General features: G+C 41.9%; 1 protein-coding gene across 1 annotated transcript in view; it reads left to right on the top strand.

Annotated features, from left to right (window-relative positions):
- Positions 1-21459, top strand: part of pex3 (peroxisomal biogenesis factor 3) — a 54356-nt gene that overhangs the window by 1294 nt on the left and 31603 nt on the right. The window contains exons 2-5 of the mRNA XM_073050428.1: positions 286-417; positions 5039-5120; positions 9196-9239; positions 14900-15024. Coding sequence (XP_072906529.1) covers positions 286-417; positions 5039-5120; positions 9196-9239; positions 14900-15024 — 383 coding nt within the window. The remainder of the gene's footprint in view (positions 1-285; positions 418-5038; positions 5121-9195; positions 9240-14899; positions 15025-21459) is intronic.

Here is a 21459-nt window from a genome sequence, read left to right as displayed (position 1 = left end):
CTCATCGATTAAGAGTGAAAGCTGAAATGATTAAGGGAATCTGAGAGGATCTTCTTCACTCAGAGGATGTTAATAGTGTGGAATGAGCTGCCAGCAGAAGTGATAGATATATGTTCGATTGCAACATTTCAGAGAAATTGGGATATGTACTATACATAGATGGGAGGGCTATGGTCTGAGTGCAGTTTGATAGGACTAGGCAGAGTAATAGTTTGGCATATACTAGTTGGGCTGTTTATGTGCCATGACTATTACAACTTTTAAGAGCTTTGTTTTCCCTCTTAGGTGCATACCTGTTGGGGAAATATGCACAAAAGAAGCTCCGAGACCTTCAAGAGCGAGAAGCGGCAGAGTACATTGCACAAGCACGGCGACAGTACCACTTTGAGAGTAACCAGCGAACCTGCAACATGACGGGTAAAACCTTCTCCGTCACTGCTGTGTAATTTTGTCTCATGGCCTGAAGGATCCTGCTGTGAGCTTGGCACTCAGAGTGCCTGTGCAATTATTTGTGATAAATATTGCAGCAACTCTGTGCTGCAGTATTGATCTCCTGGGTGTGTGCTTACAAAGTGTGTCAAAAAGTTGAAGTTTGAGCCCAAATAATGTCAACTGGATATGTAGCAAGTTAGGATGAGAATCTGGTTTATTATCACGGGCAAGTGTCATAAAATTTGTTAACCATTGGTTGTGCTGGGAAACGGTAGGCTTTTGCTGTGAAGGCATGTCTCTGTGTTGATCTCTTACACATTATGGTTGATGAGTATTGATCCATTTTTTTGTGCCAACTATCAAAGAAATTCCTACCTCTGTCCCACACCATCACTCAGGCTCGTAAGTTTGTCACAGCCCCCACGTCCTGTATTTTAACCTCTCCTCACTCTTCTCATTTCATCTTCTCTATGGAGAAGAAGTCATTACATTGCCTGTGGGGAGTGATGAATTTCAAAAAGGCATCTTGTTCTTGAGAACAGGTAGAGATGGTCAGTTAAGGTTACTGTTTCTAGTTCTGCCTGTATCTCGCAACAAATGCCTGTGCCATTTGCCAGTGAGGGTAGAAACAAGATGATTTGGCAGAGTAATGACTGCCTGAGAATATGATGCAGGGGGCAGGGCTTCAGGTACTCTTGGGATCTCTTCTGGGGGAGGCGTGACCTGTACAAAAGAGATGGGTTGCACCTGAACCAATATTCTTGTGAGCAGGTTTGTGAGAGTTGTTGGGGAGGGTTTAAACTAATTTGGCAGTAGGGAAGGGGCTCAGGATAGGACAGATGGTAAAAAAGTAAAGCGGATAATAGAACAAAATTGCACCCAGCTGGGTGAGTATCAGTGCATTAGGGATGCAGAATAAAAAAAGGTAGCAAATACAGGCGTTGTATATCAAAGCATGGAGTATAAGAAATAAGGTAGACGATCTTGTTGCACTATTACAGTTTGTCACTAAATCGTGGCTGAAGAATGGTTGTAGTTGGGAGCTAAATATTCAAGTTATACATTGTATCGGAGGAATAGGAAGGTAGGCAGTGGAGGTGCTGTGGCTCTGCTGGAAAAGAAAGCCGTCAAATCATTAGAAAGATGTTGAATCTTTGTGGGTTCAGTTAAGAAACTGCAAGTGTAAAAGAATCCTAATTGCAGTTATGTACAAGTCTCCCAACAGTAGCTGGGATGTGGACCACAGATTTCAACAAGAAATAGTAAAGACGTGTCAAAAGAGCAATGTTATGACGGCCATGGGAGATTTAACATGCAGGTCGATTGGGAAAGTCAGGTTGGTAATGGATCCCAAGACAGTGAGTCTGTTGAATGTCTAAGTAATGGCTTTTTAGAGCAGTTTTTCATTGAGCCTACTTGGGGATCAGCTATACTTAATTGGATGTTATGTAATGAACTGGAGGCAGTTAGGGAGCATAAGATAAAGGAACCCTTGGGAGTCAGTGATCACAATATGATTGAGTTCAACTTGAAATTTGTTAAAGAGAAAGTAAATTATGCCATTTCAGTGGAATAAAGGAAGTTACAGTGGTATGAGAGAGATTTCCCAAAGTAGATTGGAAAGAGATGCTGACAGGGATGACAGCAGAGCAGCAATGGTGTAAGTTTCTGGGAAAAATTAGGAAGGTACAAGGTAGATGTTTTCCAAAAATGAAGAAATAGTCAAATGGCAAAATATTACAACTGTGGCTGACAAGGGAAGTCAAAGCTAGTGTAAAAGCAAAAAAGAAGGCATACAACAAAGCAAAGTTAGCAGGAAGATAGAGGATTGAGAAACTTTTAAAAACCTACAGAGAGTAACTAAAAGAATCATTAGGAGGGAAAAAATGAAATATAAAAGCAAGCTAGCAAACTATATCAAAGTGGATAGCAAAAGCTTTTTCAGGTGTGTATTTTGTAAAAAGATGAAAGTGGATATAGGACAGCTAGAAAATGAGGCCAGAGAGATAATAATGGGGGACAAGGAGATGGCAGATGAACTAAATGAATATTTTGCATCATTCTTTACTGTGGAGGACACTAGCAATGTGCCAGATGTTGACTAGTGTGAGGGAAGAGAAGTGAATGCTGTTACTGTTACAAGGGCAAAGGTACTCAAAAGGCTGAAAGACCTAAGGGTATGTAAGTCACTTGGACCAGATGAACTGCCGATAGGGTTCTGAAAGATGTAGTGATAGAGATTGTAGAGACATTAGTAATGATCTTACAAAAATCATTGGACTCTGGCATGGTGCCATAGAAATAGAAGACTGCAAATGTCACCCCAATCTTTAAGACTAGAGGAAGCAGCAGAAAGAAAATTATAGAGCAGGTGGCCTGACCTCAGTGGTTGGGAAGATGTTGGAGTCAATTGTTAAAGATGAGGTTATGGAGTACGTACTTGGTGACACAGGACAAGATAGGACAAAGTCACTATGGTTTCCTTAAGGGAAAATCTTGCCTGACAAACCTTTTGGAATTCTTTGAGGAGATTTCAAGTAGGATAGATAAAGGAGATGCAGTGGATGTTATATATTTGGACTTTCAGAAGGCCATTGACAAGGTGCTATATATGAGGCTGATTACCAAGTTAAGAGCCCATAGTATTACAGGAAAGCTACTGGCATGGTTAAAGCATTGGCTGATTGGTAGGAGGCAGTAAGTGGGAATAAATGGATCCTTTTCTGGTTGGCTGCCAGTGATTAGTGGTGTTCTGCAGGGGTGGGTGTTCGGACCACTTCTTGTTATGCTGTATGTCTATGATTTAGTTAATGGAATAGATGGCTTTGTTGCCAAGTTTGCAGATGAATCGAAGGTCAGTGGAGGGGCAGGTAGTATTGAGAGAAACAGATGCAGAAGAACTTAGAAAGAAATAAAATGCAGACTATTTTCTAAACTGGAAGAAAATCCAAAAATCTGAGATTCAAATGGACTTGGGAGTCTTCGTGCAGGGCACCCTGAAGATTGCAAATGTAATGTTAGCATTCATTTCAAGAGGTCTAGAGTACAAGAGCAAGGATGTGATGCTGAGGCTTTATGAGGCACTGGTGAGGCCTCACCTTGAGTATTGTGAACAGTTTTGGCTTCCTCAACTAAGAAAAGATGTGCTGACATTGGAGAGGGTTCAGAGGAGGTTCACAAGGATGATTCTGGGAATGAACAGTTTATCATACGAGAAACATTCGATGGCTCTGGATCTGTTCTCACTGGAATTTGGAAGGATGAGGGGAAATCTCACTGAGACTTTTCAAATGTTGAAAGGCCTAGACAAAGTAGATGTTTCCCATGGTGGGGGAGTCATCCAAGAGGGCACAGCCTCAGGATAGAGGGGTGTCCATTTAAAACGGAGGTGCAGAGAAATCTCTTTAGCCAGAAGGTGGTGAATTTGTGAAATTTATTAACACAGGCAGCTGTGTAGGCCAAGTCATTGGGTGTATTTAAGACAGAGCTTGATAGGTTCTTGATTGGAAACGGCATCAGAAGTTACGGGGAGAAGGCCAGGGAGTGGGATGAGGAGGGGAAAAATGGATCAGTCATGATTGAATGGCCGAGCAGACTCGATGGGCCAAATGCCCTAATTCTGCTCCTGTGTCTTAGAGTCTAAATGAATTTTCAAGATTTTATTGACTTTTAATTGGTCTGACAATGTGCCAGCACCTTAAAAGCATAAGATGTCATGACATTGTGACTGACCTTTATAGTTATTTTTACTTAAAGGTACAGTGCAGGCTAGGCCCTTCTGGCCCAACAAGCCACACTGCCCAGCAACTCCTTGATTTTTAACCCTAATCTAATCGTAGGACAATTTACAATAGCCAATTAACCTGCCAACCTGCATGTCTTTGAACTGTGGGAGGAAACCCACACAGACATGGGGAGAGCATACAAACTCCTTACAAATGATTCCAGAACGCCCAAGCTGTGATGGCCTTGTGCTAATTGTTACACTACCATGGTGCCCCAATTATTGTCGACATTACTGAAACTCCTTATCCTGTGAGACTCAGTGATAAATTGCTGTCTCTCCCCTTGGCTTTTGGGTGGGCTTGCCAAACACATTGAAGGATCCAGAGGAATTTCATTGGATCTGGCAGTGAAAGGTTAATGTGTGAGAAATGTTTAATGGCTCTGGGGCCGTACTCACTGGTGTTGAAACCTACTGAATATTGAAAGGCTTAGAGTAGTATGGAGAGGATGTTTTCGATAAAGGGAGTCTTGGACCGGGGGGGGGGGGGCACAACTTCAGAATAGGACATTCATTTAGAATACAGTTAAGGGGGTGGTGAATCTGTGGAGTTTATTGCCACAGATGGCTATGGAGGCCAAGTCATTGGGTATATTTAAAGTGGAAGTTGATAGATTCTTGATTAATAAGGGTGCCAAAGGTTAGAGAGAGAAGGCAGGAGAATTGATTGAGAGGGATAATAAATCAGCCGTGACCATATGACTGAACAGATTCTATTTCTGCTCCTGTTTTTTATGCAATGAAACATACCATCAGTGTGCGACAGCTTTGACAGAGTAAACAAGACTGAATCCTCACACTCGATTGCCTTTGCTTTAACAGTGCTCTCGATGCTGCCCACTTTGAGAGAAGCAATCATGCAGCAGCTTAACTCAGAGAGTCTTACGTGTCTACTAAAAAGCAGGTAATTATGAAAACAGCATAAACTTTTCCATGGTTATTGAAATGCCACGATAATGGAAAACTTGTATACATAAGCCATTCCTGAGTGGGTACAATGCACTGATAAAGTGGAAGTGGGAAGGATGTTTCCTATAGAGTAGGCACCGCTTCAGAATACAAGGACGCAACTTTAAAACCGAGATGAAGAGGAATTTCTTATGCCAGAGGGTGGTAAATCTGTAGAATTCATTGCCACGTGTGGCTGTGGAGGTCAAGTCATTGGATATTTACAGCGGAGGTTGATAGGTTCTTGATTAGTAAGGGCATCAAAGGTTATGGGAGAAGGCAGGAGAATAGGGTTGAGAGGGATAATAAGTCAGCCATGATGGAGTGGTGGGACTGACTCAGTGAATGGCCAGATTCTGCTTCACGTCTTATGATCTAATATACTGGTTGGATAACGGTTAATGTTGTGGTCTGTAACTTTGCTTTCTGCTTTACAAAACTCAACCTACAGTCATTGGAGAGAGGCTGCAGAGGATAAAAAAGCAACAGAATGGATTCTAGAAGTAAAAAGTGAAGAAAAAAATTAATTCTGTGCAGCTGGAAATGAAGGCTGGAACATGGCTGAAGCAGGGAATGGAATTTGGTGTAAATCATTTTCCTTACATGGCCTCTTCAGTGCAGCAAGCTTAGCAATTTAAGGGGAAACCACATTAAAATACTCAACTGGCCAGATAAAGCAAATTTGGGATATTGTTTTAAAATGAGCATGAACAACTCGAAGCAGTGTTTCTAATTGTAAATGCAAGCTTGTGAAAAAAAAGAGAAGTGAATTCAAGTAGGTGTGTGCTACACTTTGGAGTAATCAGTGTTGGAAAGGTTTGGTTCTGGACTGAGGGAGCTGGAAGAGTAAAGTTTAGCTTTATTTGTCACATGCAGTGAAATGCATCTGGCAATGTGCTCTGGGGGACAGCCCACAGTGCCGTCATGCTTCCAGTGCCAACATAGCACCCCCACAACTTACTAACCAGAACCTTAAGTCTTTGGAATGTGGGAGAAAACCAGAGTACCTGGAAGAAACACTCACCCCACCCTCTGAGTTAAGAAGTCCCTCCCCAGTTTCCCCTTAAATATTTCACCTTTCAAGATGAACTTAGGACCTCTAGTTCTAGTCTCGCCCTTACAGACAGCAGCAGGAGTTGAACCCTGATTGCTGGTGCTATAAAGTGTTAACTAAACACTCATTACTATGCCACCCAAATAGTATGATAAACTTCAGTAAGGTGACAGCTTTTCTTGCATTCTTTGTTTCTGCAAAGAAAAATTATAACCAAGAGCTAACATGGCTGGTTGAGTCACTATGTAAGTCTGTTGACTTGCTTAGATGCCCTTACTGAACTAACTTGTAGAAAATTTACAAGGGTGTTGCCAGGATTGAGAACCTGAGGTATAGGGAAAGATTGAATAAGTTAAGTAAGTTACATGGTTGGCACAACATTGTGGGCTGAAGGGTTTGAAATGTGCTGTAGATTTCCATGTTTCTGTTAAGTTTGGATTTTATTCCTTGGAGTGTAGGAGAATGAAGGGAGATTTGAATGAGGTTCACAAAATTATGAAGGTAAATGCAAGCAGGCTTTTTCCATTGAGGTTGGGTGAGGCTGGAAATGGAGATCATGAGTTAAGGGTGAAAGGTGAAATGTTTCAGGAGAGCCTGAAGGGGAACTCCTTCACTCAGAGGGTGGTGCGAGTGTGGAATGAACTGCCAGCGGGAGTGGTGGATGCAGATTCAGTTTCAACATTTAAGAGCAGTTTGTGTAAGTACATGGATGGGAGGGATATGGTCCAGGTGCAGGTTGATGGCACTGGGCAGAATAAGAGTTTAACATAGGATAGATGGGCCGAAGGGTCTTTTATGTACTGTAGTCTTCTATGTATCCATAAGCTGGTCTTTAGTTGACTGCCAACAACTAACCCTGTTGTTGGCCTTGACTGAGCCTGCGTGACTTGGCAAGGAGACATGACTGAGGATTGATTCATTGGCAGTCGGGCCACGTATTATTACTGCAGTTCTGGCCACCTGATCCATGGTCAGTTCTGCCAAGTGCCTAGCTTCTAGTCTCACAAGAAGGGTGCCTTTGCAGAATATTACCAATGCCAAGTGCCCAGCTTCTAGAATAAACCCACAAGAAGGGTGCCTTTGCAGAATATTACCTATGCTGACAAATATTTAACCCTCTACCATAAACATAGAAACAAAGCATGGATCTCTGGTCACCCTTGAAAATGTTGACACTTTCCCTACATTCTCTCCTCAAAAACAGCCAATGACTCAAGATCAACCACCCCCTGAGCAGTGCTAGTTGTCCAACACCCACAAAATGCTGAAGGAACTCATCGGGTCAGGCAGCATCTATGGACATGAATGTACAGTCAACTTTTAAGACCGAGACCCTTCATCAGGACTGAGAAAGAAGAGGGAAAGTGCCAGAATAAAGAGGTGGGGAAGGGAAGGAGGATAGTTAAAAGATGATGGGTGATGCCAGGTGGGTGGGAAAGGTAAAGGGCTGGAGAAGAGGAAATCTGATAGGAGAGGAGAGTGAACCATGGGAGAAAGGGAAGGGGGAGCGGACCCATGGGGAAGTGATAGGCAGTTGAGAGGAGATAAGAGTTCAGAGGGGGAATCAAAGAAGGGGTGGGGGGAATTTTTTTTTCCCCAAAGGGGAAATCAATATTTATGCTATCGGGTTGGAGGCTACCTGGACAGAATGTAAGGTGTTGCTTCTGTATCCTGAGGGAGGCCTTATCTTGGCACAGGAGTGACATTTTGGAATGGGAATTGGATTTAAAATGTTTGGCCATCAGGTTCCACTTTTGGCGGGTGGACCGAAGGTGTTCGATAAAGAGGATCCCCTAATTTACGATGGGTCTAGCCAATGCAAAATTAAGGAAAAAATCTTTGAAGCTCACCTCCATACATTACAGTATGGAGCTGAATCATGGACAGCTACAGTAGACAGCTGAAAGCCCAGGAACAATACTACCAAAGAATCTTATGAAAGATTTTGAGGATTAGCTGGAAGGAGACGCGCACTGACACGTACTGGAGGAGACACACATGAACAGCATGTCCACCATGATAAAGCAGCAGCAACGATGACAGATAGGTTATGTCATCCAGATGCCTAACTCGCATCTCTCTAAACAAATCCTTCAATCCCAGTTGAAGAAAGTTAAGTGAGCCCTGGTGAGCAAAGGAAACTTTCCAAAGATAACATTAAAATCAGCCTGAAGAAATTCAACATGACTTGTAAAAACTGGGAAGACATTGCTCTCAGTGGATGCGCCTGGAGGAAATCTGAGCGGTAGTTGCACTACCTGAGAGTGACCTCTGCAAAAAACAAGTGGCGGCTGCAAAAGGAGAGACTGAACAACCAAAAGACCCAACCACTCACCACTGTCACCACTTACTCTTGTCCACACGGTACCAGAATATATGGATCTTCGATTGGCCTCAACAGCCACCCGAGAGCCCACCAATAGACAACTCCTTAGAACAGGAGTTCCCAACCTGGGGCCCACAAACCCTTTGCTTAATGGTATTGGTCCATGACATAACAAAGGTTATGAACCCCTGCCTTCGGAGAACATCTTCATCTCATCTTCATGATGAGAACATCATCAATTTGTGAGCCGAAGGGCCTGTTTCTATGCTGTACTGTTGTATGTTCTATGGCCTCACTCATCATTTTAGGAGTTTCATGGTTTTAGAGATGCAGCGTGGAGTAGGTAGGCCCTTCAAGTCACACCATCCAGCAACCCCTAACAAGCTGTTTTAACCCTAGTCTAATCACGGGACAATTTGCAATGACTAATTGACCTACTAACTGGTGCGTCTTTGGACTGTGGGAGGAAACTGGAGCACCCAGAGAAAACCCATGCATTCTACAGGGAGAGGACATACAGAGACTCCTTACAGAGGATATTGGGATTGAAATCCAACCTTTGATGCCCAAAAGCTGTAATAGCGTTGTGCTAACTGCTATGTTACTGTGGTGCCCAATTTATAATTTTTTCTTCTTTTGGCTCTTTTCCAGACCTGCTAACAAGTTGGAGATTTGGGAGGATCTCAGAATAATAAGTAAGCTTGCTTTCTATTCTGTAATATTTTAAGGTGACGGTGGTGGTTTTATAGATGTAGAATTGGATAGGAATGCCAGCATTAGTAATCTTTGGTCAGTACATTTGAATGCACAGACAATAATTTAAGGGGAATTTCCTGTCTTTTAAACTGTATTCACTGCAGTACAGACGTAATGTAATCCTGACTACATGTACAAGGAGTGCTGCTACAAGAAAGCAGCATCCATCATCAAGGACCCCCGTTATCCAGGCCATGCTCTTCTTGTTGCTGCCATTGGGAAGGAGATGCAAGAGACTTGGGTCCTACACCACCAAGTTTAGGAACTGTTATAAGATGATGAGAGGCATTGATCGTGTGGATAGTCAGAGGCTTTTTCCCAGAGCTGAAATGTTTGCCACAAGTGGACACAGGTTTAAGGTGCTGGGGAGTAGGTACAGAGGAGACGTCAGGGGTGAGTGCGTGGAATGGGCTGCCAGCAACAATGGTGGAGGTGGATACGGTAGGGTCTTTTAAGAGACTTTTGGATAGGTACATGGAGCTTAGAAAATTAGAGGGCTATAAGTAAGCCTAGTAATTTCTAAGGTAGGGACATGTTCGGCACAAATGTGGGCCAAAGGGCCTGTATTGTGCTATAGGTTTTCTATGTTTCTATGTTATGACCCTTCAGCCATCAGGCTCCTGAACCAGCATGGACAACTTCACTCACCTCAACACTGGACGAATTCCACAATCTACAGACTCACTGTCAAGGACTCCACAACTCAGTATTATTTATTTACTTTAAAAAAATTATTTGCATCATTTGTTTTCTTTTGCATATTGGATATTTGTCGATGTTTGTTATTTATAGTTTTTCATAATTCTATTGAATTTCTGTATTGTCCTGTAAATTTCCGTGAGAAACTGAGTATCAAGGTAGTGCAGTCGGCCCTCCTTATCAGAATCAGACTTTAATCGGCAAGTACCTATGCACATACAAGGAATTTACTTCCGGCAGATGTTGTCTCTCTGCTCATAACAATAATAATGATAAATATAAATGAAAATATAGATTATACATACAGGTAGTGCAATCCAAGTAATAGTTAGCCGACAGTTAACCGGCAGTTAACTGTTCAGCAAAATGACCGCAGTAGGGAAAAAACTTCTCCAGTACCTATTAGTCTTAGTCTGGAGGGATCTGAAGCGCCTACCAGACGGAAGCAGATCAAACAGTAAGTGCGCAGGATGGGAGGAGTCCTTTATGATGTTCCCCGCCCTCTTCTTCAACCTGGAAGAGTACAGGTCCACAATAGAGGGCAGGGAGGCTCCAATGATGCGCTCGGCAGTCCTCACTGTGCACTGTAGTCTGGTTCTATCCTGCTTGGTGGCGGCTCCAAACCACACAATGATGGAGGTGCACAGGACAGACTCAATGACTGCAGTGTAGAACTGCAGCAATGTGGATCCGCGGATTCCACATGCGCAAATTCAACCAACCGCAAATCGCAAAAACCCGGAAGTGCTCTTCCAGCACTTGTTGCTCGAGCATGTTCAGACTTTTTTTTTCTTGTCATTATTCCCTAAACAATGCAGTATAACAACCATTTTACTTAGCATTTACATTGTATTAGGTATTATAAGTAATCTAGAGATGATTTAAAGTATACGGGAGGATGTGCGTAGGTTATCGTGCATCAGAATAAAAAAAAATCGGAAGTTCTCTTACTAAGTAAGTGGGAACAAGTACATCCAGTATTATTTAGTGTCAGTTAGTCAAACATTTGTCTTAGTATATAGTATATATTTTACCTTTCTATGCATATAAACCATTTAAGAACGTATGTTTCAGCGCCGGGCTCGGGAACGGAAGTTCTCGGGACTCGGGACAGATCGCTCCCTAGTGCGCTCTCCACCATGCCGGGTTGATATGGAGGATCAAAAACTCAAAACCTAATAATTAAACCACTGCATTGCTTAGTAATAATTGTAGCTTACATCGGGGCAGAGCCTTTCTCACTTTATCCTTTAAAATTGTTCCGATTGTTGACTGACCTAGCCTAACGCTTTTGCAGAGACCAATGGCGTTTCACCTCTTTCCGATCGCTTTATTATTTCCACTTTATTTTCAATCGTGATCGTGTTTATTTTCGTGAACAGAAACACTGCGCATTCAGAGCTTCGCCACCATGTCCTAATGTCCACCACTCTGAGACAGGTTAAATAAGGTCTGGGGTTCCGCTGGGTCCTAAGGTCCAGTGTATTGAGACAGGTTGAATAAGGCACTTGAGCATCTGCAAATTTTGGTATCCGTGAGGGGTCCCGGAACCAATCCCCTGCGAATAAGGAGGGCCGACTGTACTGTTCAAATACATAGCTAGGGTGCCTGAGATTTTTGCACAGTACTATATTTGTCAGCATGGAACAAAGAGAGAGTTTGTGGATCTGGCAGGAGCAAAGGATGTTGGGAATAGGGAGGGCAAAGCAGCTCGAGAGGGGTGAGAGACATATGGCAAAGAAGGAGTGCCAGAGGCAGATGATGATGTGTGTGGAGACACCCCAGCCCTGGAACACCAGGCAAGGTCATTTGAACAATAGAGACCCATATCAGAATCAGGTTTATCATCACTCACGTGTCTTGAAATTTATTTTCTTTGCGGCAACAGTACAGTGCAATGCATAAAATTACTACAGTACTGTGCAAAAGTCTTAAGCACCTTAACTAATATATATGTGCCTGAGGCTTTTGCATTTTGCTATATAAGGTTACACATACCTTGATAATAAATTTGCTTTGAACTGAGGGATAATCCTGGTTAAGTGGGGTAGTACTTGTGCTGGCCTGGATTAATGATAGGGAGTTCAAATCCCATCATAGTATATTAGAAAAGGGAACATGGGAACAGGAGAAGAGTAGGCTTTCCAGCCCTTGGGAGCTTGCTTTACTTTCATCAACACCTCCTGATTGTCTACCTCAGCACCATATTCTTGTCCTATCCCTGCGCACCTTGTTTATCTTAATGTTCACCTATCTAACAGTCTTTGTGTTGAATGAATTTGATTTCCATGGCCCTCTGGGGTGCAGAATCTCCGAAGATTTAATTATTATAGGAAATCTTTTCCTACCAAGTGCAATAAGCATATACAACTTTCCATCTCTGTGCGACAGGAGAACACACATCGTAGTACAATAGTCTCTGTTTTATTATTTTGTACATTATTATTGCACATTAATAAATTATTGTGTATATTGTTATCCTGTATTTCATTATTATGCACACTGCAATGTGTGTTTTAAATGTTGCTGCTGTAATGAAAGAATTTCCCACTTGTGATAAATAGAGTTGTTGTTACTGGGTGAAGGAATTTGTCCTTGTCTTAATCCGGAGTAATTGTTCCTGGATTTTGAAGTTGTAAACCTTGGTTCTCAGCTCATCAGTCAGGGGCCATTCTGCTTCCATCTAGTTAAAAACCTTATGTCGCTGCTAATTAATTAGACTCTGAAAACTCACACTCCTTCCTTGGTCACACTTTTTTTATACAGAATTGACTAGCAGTTATGGATATTGACTAATTGTTGGCCTTGTATATGTTCAAATTCAGTTGCAAAAACAATCACTATTTACAATACAGAGATTAAAGTCAAGCTAACAACCTTTAAAATTTACTTAAAGTTTAAAGTAAATTTATTATTAAAGTACATATATGTCACCATATACTGCCCTGCTATTCATTTTCTTGCAGGTATTCACAATGGATACCAAGAAACACAATAGAATCAATGAAAAACCACACACGACAGTTGACAAAATCAATGTGCAATGGACAACAAACTTCCCAAATATAAAAAATAAATAATCAATAAATATCGAGAGCACAGGTTGTAGAGTCCTTAAGGGAGAGATTGTGGGATAGGTTCAGTATTGGAGTAAGTGAAGTTAACACCTATGGTTCAGGTACCTGATGGTTGAGGGGTAAGAACTGTTACTGAATTGTGTAGTGTGGATCCTGAAGCTCCTGTATTTCTTACCCAATGGGAACGGCAAGAAGAGAGCATGGCCTGGATAGTGGGAGTCCTTTTTGAAGATAGTACTTTCCTTCCGGCAGTACTCCTTGCAGATGTGCTCGATAGTGGGGAGCACTTTACCCATGATGAATGGGCTGTATCCACTACCTTTAGTAGGTTTTTCCATTCATTGCTGTTTCCATACTAGGCCATGATGCAGCAGTCAGTAGACTCCACCGTGCATCTATAGATGTTTGTTGAAGTTCCAGATAACAAACTGAATCTTCACAAACTTCTAAGGAAGTAAGAAGTTAGTAAAATATTCGTCTCTTAGTTGGTGTGTGTGCCCCTTCAAAGTAAATTTATTATCAAACTACATATAGTGAATATCATCCTTGCATCCTTCGATAACATCCTTATCTTGTCTCAGTAAAGCAAAATGGTTTCTGCCGCCTGCTGTGCTAAGAAAAGCTATGCTCTGTAGAAGCCTTCTTTGCCTGGACAGTCTGCAGTCTAAGACCATAAGACATAGGAGCAGAATTAGGCCACTCATCCCATCGCATAATACTGTTTACGATTAATTTGTGTCATATATGCATCTCAGTACTTGTTAATTTTCTAGTGGTAATATTACTTTATGGGTTCTGGGTGTGAGTTATATGTTGAGTTTTGCAATTTGGTCTGGAGAAATGTTTCGTTTGGTGGTATACATGTGTATAGTTGAATGACAAAAGTTGAACTTGATGATTTTGTTTAGTTCGAGCTGTTTGCAACTCCAGACCCGCAATGTTGCCCATTATTTGCTTTCTGGCTGGTATTCACTTCAATTAGGGTATTGGCAATAAATGTCATCTTTGATAAAAACGCTCGCATTACAAGAATTTAAAGAATGCTTTAGGAATTTATAGGTACTTTTTAAAGATTAAAAATTAGCTTTATTTGTCTCGTGTATATCAAAATATAGTGAAACCTGTCATTTGCATCAACAGCCAACAGAGATTGAGCATGTTCTGGAGGCAGCCTGCAAGTATTGCTGTATTTCTGGCACCAGCGTGGCATGTCTGCAACTTACTAACCATTTGCCTTTGGAATGTGGCAGAAAATTGGAGCATGCAGAGGATGCCCATGTGATCACAGTGTAAACGTACGAATTCCTTACGAACAGCGGCAGGAATTGAACCCTGATTGCTGCTGCTGTAAAGTGCTGCACTAACCACAAGGGGGTGCCTGTGCACATAGAGCCAGCAATCAAAATATTACATTATCACATACGCAGGCTCAAAGCCTTGGTTACTGCTGTCCTCAGATACCAATACGCTGTGGTATAGTAGTTGTTGAGCTCCAATTCTGACAGCTCGTGGTCGTATTGTTCCCCATTTTGAGCTCAGATATTCAAATCTTGCAGTACCAAATGGTAGTGCAATGCTTCACAGGACCAGCGATCAAGATCAGAGTTGTATGTTGTCCTTGGTTTCCTCCGGGCTCTCCAGTTCCAAAGGCGTATGGGTTAGTAAGTTGTGGGCACTTTTTGTTGCTGCCAGAAGTATGGCAACATGTGCGGACACAATCAACGCACTTCACCGTTTGGTTTGATGTACATATGACAAATAAAGCTAATCTTTATCTTTCTTCCCCTTTCTTCGTTCATTCACCCACCACCTCTTTCCCCAAGGTTTCAGCCGGACCATCGTAGCCGTGTATAGTACTTGCATGCTGGTTGTCCTCTTAAGGGTCCAGCTAAATATAATTGGAGGATACATCTACCTGGACAACGCAACGGTTGGTAAGAACGGCATGGTAAGCTGGTTCTGAGAACCTTCTGAAACATTTCTTTTAGAAAAAGCACAGTTGGAAAATGATGACAAAAAAAATCTACAGAAATTGCTGAAATTACACAGCACATTCCAAAAGACTATCTGCAACTTGTATTTAAGACCATAAGACATAGGACATTCAGCCCATCAAGTCTGTTCTGGCATTCTGAATCAGAACAAGTTTAATCTGTGTATATGTTTGTGTATATTACATACAGTTGCAATTACCTGGATTTCTGCATTAATTACTCATAAAAAGTGGTCTGATCTTCATCTAAGTCACAATAACAGTCACATACAATCTGCCTAAACTAATAACACACAAACAATTGTACTTTTTATATCTTTATTGAACACATTGTTTAATCACTCACAGTCCAGGCTGGAAAAAGTATGTGAACCCTTGTATTTAATAACTGGTGGAATCTCTTAACAGCAATAATCTCCACCAAATGTTTCCTGTAGCTGCTGATCAGGCTTGCACAATGGTGAAGAGGAGTTTTAGATCATTCCTCCGTACAAGACTATTTCAGTTCATCAGTATTTCTGGGATACCTTGCATGATCAGCCCTCTTCAGGTCATGCCACAACATCTTAATTGGGTTAAGGTCTGGACTCTGATTTGGCCATTCCAAAACACAAATTTTCTTCTTTTTAAACCATTCTGTTGTTGATTTGCTCTTATGTTTTGGATCGTTGTCTTGTCACAGCATCGAACTTCTATTAAGTTTCAAGTGACAGACCGCTACATTGATACTCTCCTGTAAAATATCCTGATACAATTTTGATTGCATTGTTCCCTCAACAATTGCAAGCTGTCTGGCCTGAGGGGCAGCAAAGCAGCCCCAAACCATGCTTCACAGTTGGGATGATGTTTTGGTGTTGGTGTACAATGTCCTTTTCCCTCTAAACATAGCAGCGTGTATTTCTGCCAGAAAGTTCAACTTTTGGCTCATCTGTCCACAAAACATCATCCCAGAAGCATTGTGGAACATCCAGGGTTCTTTTGAAAGCTCGAGACATGCAGCCATGTTGAAGAGCAGTAGTTTCCTCCGTGGTGTCCTTCCATGAACACCCTACTTGTTTAGTGTTTTTCTTATAATGGACACATGAACAGAAACTTTAGCAAGTTCTAGAGATTTCTGCAGGTATTTTGCCGTTACCCTTGGGTTCTTTTTCACCTCCTTCAGCATTGCATGTTGTGCTCTTGGTGTGATCTTTGCAGGATGTCCACTCCGAGAGAAAGTAGCAATAGTACTGAATTTCCTCCACTTGTAGATAATTTACGGTGGACTGATGAACACCCGGGTCTTTAGAAATAATTTTATAGCCTTTTCCAACTTCATGCATCACTACGATTCTTCTTCTGAGGTCATCTGAAAGTTGTTTTGATTGAGGCATGGTGCACATAAATAGATCTTACTTGAGAAGAGTAGGCTCTGTCAGTAGCCTGATTTTGTGTACCTTTTTTATAAGGCAGGGCACCTCTACAACCCACACCTCCAATCTCATCTCATTGATTGGAACACCTGACTCCAAATAGCCTTTGTAGAAGGCATTACCCCAGAGGTTCATGTGCTTTTTTTGAATCTAGACTGTGATTGACTAAATGGTGTACTCAGTATTGACGAGAAGAAGTACAATTGTTTGTGTGTTGTTAGTTTAGGCAGATTGTATTTGTCTATTATTGTGACTTAGATGAAGATCAGACCACATTTTATGAGTAATTAATGCAGAAAACCAGGTGATTGCCAAGGGTTCACAAACTTTCTTGCAACTGTGTATTAAATAGTTAAATTAAGTAGTGCAAAAAAGGTGAGTGTTCATGGGCTCAATGTTCATTCAAAAATCAGATGGAAAAGGGGAAGAATTCAGTCATGGCTGAATTATTTTTCCTCTCAACCCCATTCTCCTGCCTTCGCCCACTTAACGCCCTTACTAAACAAGAACCCATCGGCACTGCTTGTTCACTCTCTTATGTCATCAAGACCTGCTTGCGACCCCTCAACATCCACCTTAGACCATGAGGCATCAGAGCAGAATTGGGCATTTGCTTTTCTATCATGGCTGATTTATTTTCCCTCTCATCCCCATTTTCCTGCCTTCTCCCCATAACCTTTAATGTCCTTAGTAATCAAGAACTGATCAACTTCTGCTTTAAGTATACCCAGTGACTTGGCCTCCACAGTTGTCCGTGACAATGAATTTCACAGATTCCCCACCCTCTGACTAAAGAAATTCCTCCTCATCTCTGTTCTAAGTGAACATACCTCTATTCTGAGGCTGTGCCCTCTAGTCCTAGACTCTTCCACAATAGGAAACATCCTCTCCACATCTACTTCATCTAAGCCTTGGAAATATTCAATAGGTTTCAATGAGATTTCCCCCTCCAATTCTTTGCTGCACTCCACTGAGTAAAAGCCCAGAGCCATCAAACGCTCCTCATGCATAACCCTTTCATTCCTGGAATCATTTTCATAAGCAATTAGCATAAAAATAAATGATTACAGCCACTTAACAGTCATCCATTTGGAACCTGTATACTGAAGGAAATATTAGCGAAGTGGATGGCCAGAGGCTTTGTTAGAGGATTGTGAAGTCAGAGGGCAGAGGGGAGCTTTAGGGAGGGAATTGAAGGAGCCTGGACCTTTGCACCTGGTGGTTATCAGATGATTAAAATAATAGAAATTCAAGAGGTCATTATTACTACCCACAGAGATCCCCACAGGAAGGGTTTTAAAGTCTGTGCTAAACTATTATTTGATGAACTAGGCAGAATAATAACACTCCTTGCCAAACTATTATTTTGCCTAGTTCATCAAATAATAGTGTAGCATGGAGTAGATGGGCTGAAGGGCCTGTTTCTGTGCTGTGGTGCTCTATAACTCAAAGCGTCAGCATAACTACAGTGATTCCCAGAGGAAAAAGATCAGGCATTGAAAAACAAGCAGGAGAGATTCCTTTAAACATCATAGATCAAGATCATTTGTAGAATGTGAATCGGAAGTTCTGAGTTCATTGCAGTGATGATGGTGGGCCTGATGTGCATTTCCAGTATTTTGTTTTCTTAGTGATGATAGATATCAGAGTCAAAACTATGATGCTGAAGGAACTCAACAAGTGAGGCAGCATCTGTGGAGGAAAGTACTTCGGATGTTTCCCTCTGTAGATGCTGCCTGATGCTCTGGGTTTCTTTAGAATTTTTTTTTAAACTCCCAGTTCTAGCCTCTGCTGTCTCTTGTGTCTCAGTGGTGGACTCAGAATCAGGTGTATTATCACTGACATGTATGTCGTGAGATTTGTGGTTTTTTGCGGCAACGGTACAATGCAAGACACAAAAATTCCTATGATAAATTACAGAAATAAAAGGTGCAAAAATTAGTAATCACAAGGTAGCAGCACACACAAAATGCTGGGGGAACTCAGCAGGCCAGGCAGCATAGATGGAAAAAAAAGTACGCTTCGGGCCAAGACTCTTCAGTAGGTTTCACACAAGGTTCAGGAATAACTGTTCAGAAATTTGGTAGCAGAAGGAAAGAAGCTGCTTCTAAATCATTGATTATGGGTCTTTAGGCTCCTTTATCTCCTACTGATGGTAGCAATGAGAAGTAGGCATGTCCCAGATGACTAGGGCCCTTCGGTGCTGATTGATTGTACTTGAGATACAGCGTTTCACCCGAGTTTAACTTGATGTATAATGCACTGAAAACCTGTGAAGAAAGAAGTGACTCTGTGATGAATTTCTGTTTGCGGTATCAAGACTGGGGTTTTGAAAGACCTGTTACCCTGAAAACCTCTGGTATTCATTGAACGGTGGTATTCAGAGGATGACAAAATAACCTCTGCAGTACATTAATGTTGCCAGAAGGTGGCACTGGAAGCCAGGGGATCATTGCCACATGGCATGTATTAGAATCCTGTGTATTATCACTGACATATCTTGCGAAATTTGTTGTTTTGTGGCAGCAATACATTGCAATGCAAAATAATTTTGAAACATCTATGAATTAAAGTAAGAATTGTATATAAAAATTAAACGGTGCAAAAAGAGAGCAAACAAAGTGAAGTAATTTCATGGGTTGATTGTACAGAAATCTGGTGGCAGAGGGGAAGAAGCTGACCCTGAAATGTTAAGTGTCTGTCTTCAAGCTCCTGTATCACCTCTTTGATGGCTGCAATGAGAAGAGGGCATGTTCTAGGTGATGGCACTCTTTAATGATGGATGCCGCCTTCTTGAGGCATCACTTTTTGAAGATATTCTTGATGCTGTGGACTATGCCTTACAAAGATAAATTTGAAAAAAAAACATGTTACCCTCTCAGTTGCAGCTGTCTGTCGGTAACCCTGCTAAGTGTCATTCTGTCTGAACATATATCAGCTTGGTATGGCAACTGCTCTGCAAGTGACAGCAAAAAACTGCAGAGGCTTGTTGATAAGCACATTGCACTAGCCTCTCCTCTAAAGATTCTGTCTACACTTCTCATTGCTTCAGTAAAGCAGCCGGCATAATCAAAGACCCCATCCTTGCTGGACATTCTTTTTCCCTTCCGCCATCGTGTGGAAAGCGTGTACCACCAGGCCCAAGGACAGCTTTTCCCACTGTTAACGGATTCTTGAATGATAGGTAGATTTTTTGCCTCACAATCTACGTTGTTACGATCTTGCATTTTATTGTTCACCTGCACTACGCTTTCCCTGTAGCTCTTACACTTTATTCTGCATTGTCGGTATTTTACCTTGTCTTACCTCAGTGCACTGTGTAATGATCTGATCTGTAGGAACAGTATGCGAGACAAGCCTTTGACTGCATCTCAATACATGTGACTATAGTAAACCAATACCAATAATCCAGCATTTGAATAGGGAGGGATTCAAACCGCAGCATACAGAGATCAAACAGTCCAGACCTTACTTGTCGAGCAAGGTGTACTAGGATATCTTGTAATATCCCATGAATAAGAGAGAGAGAAGTCAGACTCGCATTGAACTTCCGGTAAGATGACGACACGCTCGGATGGAGCAACCTCCTGGTGTTCTTTTCTTTGTTAAATGTTTTTGATGATTGTAAGACTATACTGGACTCCAAGAACTTCAAGTACAGCAGGTAATGCATTAGTGAGCTGCACATTGATTGGTGTAGCCAGCTGGAAGGTTGGAGAAGGAGGATCCGACCAGGGTGCAGACTGGGGCTCCCTGCTAGTCAAAAACAAATGAGTTAGTATGCAAAAGCAGGGTGCGGTTTAACCATGGGTGATTGTCTTGGACATTACACTTGCGATTGCAAGACCCTGTTGGACATTGATAATGTAAGATGCCACAGGCCTATTTCCCTTGTTTGGTGGAGAGACAGGCAGCTTGTGAGCCACGTAGCCTTGGTTGTAGCGTGGACTGGATCTCAAGCTATGGGCTTGCTTGCTGCTGCAGTCTGAGTGAGGAGACACTGGAGGTGGGGTAGTGTGGCATCCGTGCTCAGTTGGGAGGGGGCCTCTCCTGTCAGTGCTGCCCTCCAGTGTTCGATCAGTGGAATGACAGGCTGGATTGCTGGGGACTGTACCATCAATTTGTGGGACATGTTATTCAGGGCTATATATGTGTTTTCTAACCTGACTGTTCTTTTTCCCCTCACTATTTTGAATGGGCTGTGTATGTTTCCACCTTGGCCCCAGAGGAGTGCTGTCTCATTTGGCTTTATAGTTAAATGATAATTAAACGATTTAGTTTGAAAAAAAACTCCTTGTTTAATATTACAAAATTATCACGGAGCTCTTTCGGGTAGATGACTACCTTACAGTGCCAGAGACCCAGGCTCAATGCTGAGCTCAGGTGCTATCTGTGTACAGTTCGGTCTGTGACTGTGCATGTTTCCTCCTGGTGCTCCGTTTTCCATCTTGAGAAAGCAGTGTCTCAAGAAGGCCATGTCCATCATTGAGGCCCTTTACCATCCAGGACGTGCCCTCCTGTTACTACCATCAGAGAGGAGGTACAGGAGCCGAGGTCGCAAACTCAACGAATTAGGAACAGCTTCTTCCCCTCTGCCATCAGATTTCAGAACACTACCTCACTGTTTTGCTCTCTTTTTGCACAGTTTATTTATTTATTTTTGAAATGTAGATAGATAGATAGATACTTTATTCATCCCCATGGGGAAATTCAACATTTTTTCCAATGTCCCATACACTTGTTGTAGCAAAAACTCATTACATACAATACTTAACTCAGTAATAATACGATATGCATCCAAATCACTAACTCAAAAAGCATTAATAATAGCTTTAAAAAAAAAGTTCTTAAGTCCTGGCAGTTGAATTGTAAAGCCTAATGGCATTGGGGAGTATTGACCTCTTCATCCTGTCTGAGGAGCATTGCATCGACAGTAACCTGTCGCTGAAACTGCTTCTCTGTCTCTGGATGGTGCTAT

Source organism: Hemitrygon akajei, chromosome 7 (genome assembly GCF_048418815.1).
Source record: "Hemitrygon akajei chromosome 7, sHemAka1.3, whole genome shotgun sequence".
NCBI classification, from domain to species: Eukaryota; Metazoa; Chordata; class Chondrichthyes; order Myliobatiformes; family Dasyatidae; genus Hemitrygon; species Hemitrygon akajei.
This window is presented reverse-complemented; position numbering and strand designations above follow the sequence as displayed.